This window comes from Physeter macrocephalus, chromosome 1 (assembly GCF_002837175.3).
Source record: "Physeter macrocephalus isolate SW-GA chromosome 1, ASM283717v5, whole genome shotgun sequence".
In the NCBI taxonomy this organism is placed as follows: domain Eukaryota; kingdom Metazoa; phylum Chordata; class Mammalia; order Artiodactyla; family Physeteridae; genus Physeter; species Physeter macrocephalus.
The window spans coordinates 100241368-100250718 of record NC_041214.2 but is presented as its reverse complement, the minus strand read 5'-3'; the positions used below and the strand labels follow the sequence as shown (position 1 = coordinate 100250718).

The window sequence follows — 9351 nt, the reverse complement described above, 5'->3', positions numbered from 1 at the left end:
AGCCACCCCGCGGCATGTGGGATCTTCCCGGACCGGGGCACGAACCCGTATCCCCTGCATTGGCCGGCGGACTCTCAACCACTGCGCCACCAGGGAAGCCCGCGATTTTCTTTAACTGCCATCATTTTTATTATCCACCTACAATATCCATCATTTCTTGGTATGAAGAATCTTTTTCTACCCACCTGGAAAATTGATACGGGCTCTGTATGTGACATTAGAAGCATAATGCTGAGAAAGAAAAAGAAATAAGGAAGGAAGGAAGGAAAAAAATGAAAGTATGGAAGGGAATGAAGGAGAAGAAGAAGGAAGAAAGGAAGGAAAGGAGGAAGGAAGGAAGGAAATGAAAGAGAAAAGAGGAAAGAGCGGGGGAGAGGAGAGAGAAACACGATCATGAGATTGAATCATTATGATGATACTTTTTAATCTTGTAAATTTCTTTCACATGCACTTTCAGTTTTCTTTTTAAACAATCTCATCCCTTCAGAACACTGCCAGGTACAGTACAAAGAACTTTTCCCCTCTGAACTATTTGAGAATAAGTTGTCACTCTGAAGACTCATCACTCCAGACATGATCCCAGATAGTTTATTATGTATTTCTTTTTTTTTAAACATTTTTACAGTTTAATTTCAAAGAAATTAAATTTTCTTTAATTTCAAAGAAAAATCTCAAGTTATATTTATTAGCAAACATATTTCAGCAAGTGAGTTTTTCATCCCCCAAAAAGATGGCAGATGAAAATGAACCTAATATGTGTTTAAAGAAAATATGGCATGTATTTCTAACAAAGACATTCTGCTACATAACCACAACATGACCATCAAATTCAAGAAATTAACATTGATCATGATCACTGCTCAATTCTCAAACCTGCTTCGGTTTCCTCAGTTATCCCAATAAAATCCTTTATAGCAAATAGGCCTAGTTCAGAAATACCTATTACATTTAGCTGTCATACTCTTTAATTTCCTTATTCTGGACTAGTCCCTTAGTCTTGCCTTGACTTTTGTGCCCTTGATGCTTCTAAAGATTATAGGTCAGTTATTTTGTAGGATATCCCTCAATTGTGTTTGTCTGATATTTTCTTATGATTAAGTTTGTTATACAGTTTTGACAGAAATAACACAGAAGTGATGCTCTCTTCTTTCCATTGCGTCCTATCAAGTGGTACATGATTTAATTTCTACCATTACTGGTGATATTCACTTTGATCACTTGAATAAGGTGGTGTCTGCTGGACTTTACTGTAAAGTTAGTCTGTTTTCCTTTGTAATAATGTTTTGTGGTCAACTACTTTGAAATTATGTAAATATACTATGCCTCATAAAATTTATTCATTTATTTACTTATATCAATATGACCTCATAGCTTCTTATTTTATTCAATGAATTATAATCCATTGCTATCATTATTTATTTTGATGCTCAAATTGTCCCAAATTTGGCCAGTGGAAGCCCCCTCAAGCTGGCTCCAGTGTCCTTTTGACTGTTCTCAGCATTATTTGAGCACTTTCTTGCTTTTTAGCACAAGATGTTACAGGTTTTCTCTGCCTCAGTCCTGGAATCAGCCATTTCTCCAAGGAGTCCTGTTTTCTTTTAGCGGAGACTGATATTTAGAAGCCAGTTTGTTCATTGCTATAGGGTATCGCTGTTTGAGCCCTCTAATTGAGCAGAACAAGGGGATATACAATATATATATAAATTACACACCTATATACATAACACACACACATATATTCCCACTTATACATCTACGTTTATCTATCTATCTATGAATGATAAATCACCAATTCACACGAATACCTCTAATTCTAGTCCAACAACACAGAGTTATTTTTACTTTTCCCCTTCATTTTTTTTGGCTGCACCATGCTGCATGTGGGATTTTAGTTCCCTGACTGGGATGGAACCCGTGCCCCCTGCATTGGGAGTGTGGAGTCTCAACCACTGGACTGCCAGGGAAATCCCTTTCCTTTTGTATCTGTAACTCCCTTCCCTGACTGAGAGAAACCAGGCTCCCATTATCCTTAATATATTTACTTTGATCAGTGGACCTGTATGTAACGCATCTTCATCTCCTCTGCCGCCCCTTCCCTACACTTGATTTCTGACACGTAGAGTCAGGTTGCTGCCCATCCCACCACCACACTAGGGCTCTCATCCTGAAAAAGCTCTCCTCACCCTGCTTGGGCTCTGATACTCCACACAGGGCAGCCCTTCTACGAGGACAACCTCCTCATTCTTTTCTGATGCTGACACCCTGCTTTGGGCTACTGCAGCTCCTCCACCACTACCCTTACCTCTAGCTTGGATGCCTTGCTTTCCTCTGTTCCGCTAAACAGCTTTAGGGCCAAACTGTTCAGGAAGGGAACAAGACCTAAAATAAGCTTATTCTTAATTTTACAATAAATGTATGTGATGAGGAAAAAAATCATAAATTTCTCTATGGCAGAACAATCAAACTAAGTCAAAATTGAAACACACATAACACACCCCAACATGCCCCCATTTGGGACGAGTCTTTCCCAGCGTGCAATGTTCATCTACGTTACACGTTAACCAGACCTCCTCAGAGCAGGAGAATGGTCCCATTTTTCAGATGCTAGCATTGTAATTTTAAGATTAATATTTTGTTCTCTGTCCCATACAGGGGGTTGCAATGAACCTAAAGGCTTGCTCTGTATGTGCACTCCTGACCAAACATCTCTGATGAGCTTTATGTATAATGTTAACCTGTTAATATGATACATAATTCTTTGTCTAACTGCATCTCTAACTCCTGACTAGTGGGACAGTCCTCAGAGATATCTGAAAGACTGTCTCCTGGGTTATAATCCTCAGTTTGGCTTGAATAAAATTCTCTCTTTTTTTCTTAGCTTGATTGTTACTGAATTTTTGTCGATATATATATATATATATATATATATATATATATATATACACACACACACTGCATTGTTTAAGAAAATCATCAAACAGTTCTAAAACTAACATCTTCCTTCCAGGCCTGTAATGCTCAATCCCATTGCTTTTTTAGAGGCAAACACTGTTGTCAGTTTTGTATATATCTTTTCAGACCTTTCAGACCTTCTTCCTTTGTATTTACATGTATATACACATACATATAAACATATAGTTTTGCTTTGTTTTTAAAGTAAATGCTATCTTATATGTGTTGTTTGTCAGTTCTCCTTTCTTTAAAAAGAACTTAACATTATTTCTTGGAGTCACAGGTTAGCACATATAGATTATCCTATCTCTGCTTATTAAAGTGCTGTATAATATTTCATAGAATGGATTTACCATGGTTTCCTTAATCGTTCACTTCCGTTGTTTTATTACAAACAGAGCTGTGGTGAACAGTCTGACCATGCTTTCTTAAGCTCATCTGTGGCTCTTTCTCACATAGGTAATGGAATTTCAGAGTCAAGCATTTAAATTTTAATAATGATAACAACAGCTAGTATTTGCCGAACATACTTGTTCTAAATATTGTGCTAAGTTTTTTTTACATGTATTTTCTCATTTAGTTCTCACAAAAATTTGTTACCGAAATTATTCTCATTTTGTAGATGAGGAAACTAAAGAAAATAAAAATGACTCAAAGTCATAGAACTGAGTGGTAGAGCCAGGATATGAACCCAGGTGGTTTAATTGCAGAGACACTGGTCCTAACTACCTCACTGTATTGATTCAGTGATCTCTTTTACCATCATCATGGAGAAAAAAAATCTACACTACTAGGTATTTATCCCTCCATGTACTGTATGGTTAAGGGAAGGTTAATCATGGTACTTTTAGTTGTTTTCATTTCTAGCATACATTCTATGCCCCAGCAGCTTAGAGATATCATTATCCAGAACTCTTCACAAATTAAGGTTATTATAATAATAATTATTTATTATTTGGCCATGCTGCACAACTTATGGGATCTCAGTTCCCCAACCAGGGACTGAACCCAGGCCATGGCAGTGAAAGCCTGGAATCCTAACCACTAGACCACCAGGGAACTCTCTAAGGTTATTATCGAAGTAAGATACATTAGTAAATTTTTGAAGTTGGATATCTAACAAGGAATAAAATAAGATGGTAATTTACATAGATTGCCCAGAAAGATGGGAGTGTTAAGGAGTTGAGAATGTGGTTTTGGTATATAAGAGTGGATAAAGTTGATAACAAAGTATTTAGTTTAAAAAGTGGGAATAGTAAGCATAACACCATGGTGAAAAAGAGATGGACTAGGAGATTTTTCTTATCTATATATCTACATACAAGGTTGTAAGATTATTAAAATTTGGTCTAAGAAAAGGAGATAAAGGGTAGTAAATAGTGATCAGTAGGTCACAATATTATATGTGTAATTGTGTTTGGAAGAGCTCCTAGATATATCCCCATTATAAAAAGTTTTGCTTTTTGAAGAATATTATATAAACTAGGTTTCAGTTTATTAACTGGAAAAATACTACTTTAAAATCTTTCTATGAAAAATATAAACACCTCAAATACTATTTTGTTTGGCATTTTATTTAATAAATCAAAAATGGAACTGAGCTTTCTCATTCCTAAAAATAGCCAGTCAATCATGCAAAGTCACTAACTAGGGGATCAGAAGAGACGATACACTGAGAGACTGTATTTAGTGCTGCCACTTGTCATATTTCCTCATAAAAGCCTATTATAAGATACGACTTTGCAAAAATCATTTACATGCAGAGGAAGAGATGGGACTAAAAGCAAACATGGAATTATAGATTGAAGTATGCTATTTTTCTTATACAAATTGAAAGCAAAGTTTAGTCTAAACTTTATATAGATATAAACATATCTATCTATATCTATAACATATCTATATATATAAACATATATAACTTTATATAGATATAAAACTTTGTTTTATATCTATAATTAATTGAGAATAGGTATTTCTGGATTTTTTTAGAAGACTATGAAAGATGATATAATTTTAAATTAGGATCCTTAAAATAAATCTATCTCTGAAGTCCACTTGCATTTTTCTCTTATTCTTTGTGTATATTTGGCTCAAACAGCCACCAAATTATATCTCTCTGCAAAGTTCAGAATAAATAAAATTTTAATTTTTTTCATAAGTTTATTTAGATTGATTTTTTTTTTTTTTGCGGTAGGCGGGCCTCTCACTGTTATGGCCTCTTCCGTTGCGGAGCACAGGCTCTGGACGTGCAGGCTCAGTGGCCATGGCTCACAGGCCCAGCCGCTCCATGGCATGTGGGATCTTCCCGGACCAGGGCACGAACCCGTGTCCCCTGCATCGGCAGGTGGACTCAACCACTGTGCCACCAGGGAAACCCTAGATTGATTTTAATAATTAAACTACAATGAATGTAAATAGCTACCCAGTTCAAGCTCCTTTCCCTAGTAAATATTGATAAAATTATTTTGCTGTAAGGTACAATTTTAAAAGACACATTGTTCATGCACCAGTTATGTGGTTTTTTCTATTATAATGAGAAGTTTAATAAAAATTAGTATATAAAGTAGGCAATGGTGACCTACTAGTTTGCTTTGACCATATCAAGTCACAGCAGACTGTCATGACAGATACTTTCCCTTTTTTTTCATGACATTAAAATTATCCTATTATTTGTCTTTGCAGTTTTTCTTCACATCTTTTGCTGCCAGAGATAAAAGTTACCTCAGTATCTTTAGGTTGTGGCAGAACGTACTGTTAGACAAGGTAAGTGTTCATACCAGAGGCTGGTGCTTGTTATAATAGCAACCTCCCTGTGTGTACCTAAACAGTGTTTGTGAGTTGAAAGCTCCTTTTTATTTTTCTGTGGTTAATTTTGACTATTCAAATCCAAGAAGAGACTTGAAGCAAAACAAAATCCATAGTTACAAGTTAAGATGTTAATTGTAATCCCCAGAGTAACCACCAAGAAAATAACTTAATAATAACTTACCATCCAAAATATGGTAAAAGAAACATAAAGGGAATGAAAATGGCACACTAGAAATATCTATTTAACACATAAGAAGGCAGTAATGGAGGAATAGAGGGGCAAAAAAGACCTAATAAGATAGCAGACATTACATTAGCAAGAAAACAAATAGCAAGATAGCAGACATTACATTAAACATAAGTGGATTAAACTCCTCAAGCAGAAAGCAGAGATAAACGTGATCCAACTATGTGCTATCTGTAAGGGACACATTAGATTTATTCATTTTTTATTTTTTTAACATCTTTATTGGAGTATAATTGCTTTACAATGGTGTGTTAGTTTCTGCTTTATAACAAAGTGAATCAGCTATACATACACATATATCCCCATATCTCCTCCCTCTTCCATCTCCCTCCCACCCTCCCCATCCCACCCCTCTAGGTGGTCACAAAGCACCGAGCTGATCTCCCTGTGCTATGTGGCTGCTTCCCAATAGCTATCTATTTTACATTTGGTAGTGTATATATGTCCATGCCACTCTCTCACTTCATCCCAGCTTACCCTTCCCCCTCCCCATGTCCTCAAGTCTATTCTCTACGCCTGCATCTTTATTCCTGTCCCGCCCCTAGGTTCTTCAGAACCATTTTCTTTTTTTTTTTTAGATTCCATATATAGACACATTAGATTTAAAGATAGAAACAGATGGAAAGTAAAAGGATAGAAAAAGATATACTATGCAAACAATATCCAAAAAAGAGCCGAAGTGACTATAGTAATATCAGAAAAAATACTCTTAAAGACAAAAATTAGTAGAGACAAGGAAGAATATTTTATAATAATAAAAGGGCCAATCCATCTGGAATTCATAATAATTATAGACTTATATGCACCTAATAACTCTAAAATATATGGAACAGAAATAAATCACCACATAAACATAAATAAATAAATAAAATACATGGAACAAAAACTGGCAGAACTGAAGAGAAAAATAATCAATTTAACAGTAATAGTTGGGAGATTTCAGTACCCCCCACTTTAAATGATGTATAGAATAACTAGACAGAAGATCAACAAGGAAATAGAAGATGAACAAAACTATATAACTAGAGCTAAAAGACATCTGTGGAACATTCCACTCAAAACAGAATACACATCCTTCTCAGGTGTACATGGGACATTCTCAGAATAGACCATACACTAGGTCATAAAACAAGCCTTAATAAATTCAAAAGGATTGAAATAATACAAAATGTGTTCTCTGATCACAATGGAATGAAATTAGAATTCAGTAACAGAAGAAATTTGCAAAATTCACAAAAAAGTGGGTATTAAGCATAACACGCCTAGAAAGCCAATGGTGAAAGAAGAAATCACAAGGGAAATTAGAAAATACTTTGAGTTAAATGAAAACAAAAACACAACATACGAAGACTTATGAGATACAGCTAAAGCAGGGCTTAAGAGGGGAATTTATAACTATAAACACCTATATTTAAAAAGAAGAGTGATCTCAAATCAATAAACTAACTTTCTACCTTAAGAAATTAGAAAAAAAAGAGGAAACTAAACTGAAAGCAAATAGAAGCAAGGAAATAACAAAGATTAGAAGAGAAATATATGGGACTTCCCTGGTGGTGCAGTGGTTAAGAATCTGCCTGCCAATGCAGGGGACACAGTTTCGATCCCTGGTTTGGGAAGATCTCACATGCCACGGAGCAACTAAGCCCGTGTCCCACAGCTACTGAGCCTGTGCTCTAGAGCCTGCAAACCACAACTACTGAGCCTGTGTGCCACAACTACTGAAGCCTGCGTGCCTAGAGCCCTTGCTCTGCAACAAGAGAAGCCCGCATACCACAAAAAAGAGTGGCTCCTGCTTACCGCAACTAGAAAAAGCCTGCATGCAGCAACAAAGACCCAATGCAACCAAAAATAATAAATAAATAAATAAGTAATTTTATTTAAAAAAGAGAAATGTATGAAATAAAGAAAAGAAAAATAGTGTTAATCAACAGAACCAAAAGTTCTTTATTTGAAAAGATCAACAAAATTGACAAACCTTTAGCTAAGGTTACCAAGAAAAAATTAAAATTATTACATTCAGAAGTGAAAGTGGTAACATTACTACCGACCTTACAAAAATAAAGGGTTTATACTCTGAACAATTGTATGCCAACAAATTAGTTAACCTAAATGAAATGGACAAATACCTAGAATGTCACAAACTATTAAAACTGACTCAATCAGAAATAGAAAATCTGAATAGACCTATAACAAGGAAAGAGATTGAATTAGTAATCAAAAATCTACCCACAGAGAAAAGCTCAGGCCCAGATGGCTTCATTGGTGAATCCTGCCAAATGTTACAGTAGAATTAATACCAATCTTTCAGTCTTTCACAAAGTATTCCAAAAAATTAAATAGGAGGGAACATTTCCCAACTCAGTCTATGAAGCCTGTATTACCTTGATACCAAAAACAGGCAAAGAACATCACAAGAAAACTACAGACCAATATTTATGTTCATTGTGTCTATAAATGTAGACACAAAAATCCTCAAGAAAATATTAGCAAACCAAAATCAGCAACATATAAAAAGATTATATGCCATGATTTATACAAGGTTGTTCAACATATGAAAATTGATCAATGCAATACACTATATTAGAATAGAGGACATGATCATCTCAATCATGATCATCTCAATCAATACAGGAAAAATATTTGACAGAATCCAACATCCTTTCATGATAAAAAATAAAACAGGCTAGGGCTAGCAGGAAATTTCATCAGCCTGATAAAATTCACACCTACATATTTAATGGTGAGAGGCTAATGCTTCCGCCTTAAGGTCAGGAACAAGGCAAGGATGTCCTTTCTTGCCACTTCTGTTCAACGTTGTATTGAAGACTCTAGCCAGGGAAATTAGGCAAGAAAACGAGTAAAAGACATCCACATTAAAAATGAAGAAATAGAGACAGCAGAAGCAAGAAGAACTACAATCCTGCAGCCTGTGGAACAACTACCACATTCACAGAAAGATAGACAAGATGAAAAGGCAGAGGGCTATGTACCAGATGAAGGAACAAGATAAAACCCCAGAAAAACAACTAAATGAAGTGGAGATAGGCAACCTTCCAGAAAAAGAATTCACAGAAGGAGAAGAGAGAGAGAAAGGACCCGAGAAAATATTTGAAGAGATTATAGTCAAAAGCTTCCCTAACATGGGAAAGGAAATAGCCACCCAAGTCCAGGAAACGCAGAGAGTCTCATACAGGATAAACCTAAGGAGAAACACGCCGAGACACATAGTAATCAAATTGGAAAAAAAATCAAAGACAAAGATAAATTATTGAAAGCAACAAGGGAAAAACGACAAATAACATACAAGGGAACTCCCATAAGGTTAAGAGCTGATTTCTCAGCAG

At 35.6% G+C, this 9351-nt stretch overlaps 1 protein-coding gene across 1 annotated transcript in view; it reads left to right on the top strand.

Moving 5' to 3' along the window:
- The window catches only part of GRAMD1C (GRAM domain containing 1C), a 105911-nt gene that overhangs the window by 38977 nt on the left and 57583 nt on the right, over nucleotides 1-9351 (top strand). Inside the window, exon 5 of the mRNA XM_028493448.2 lies at nucleotides 5635-5715. Coding sequence (XP_028349249.1) covers nucleotides 5635-5715 — 81 coding nt within the window. The remainder of the gene's footprint in view (nucleotides 1-5634; nucleotides 5716-9351) is intronic.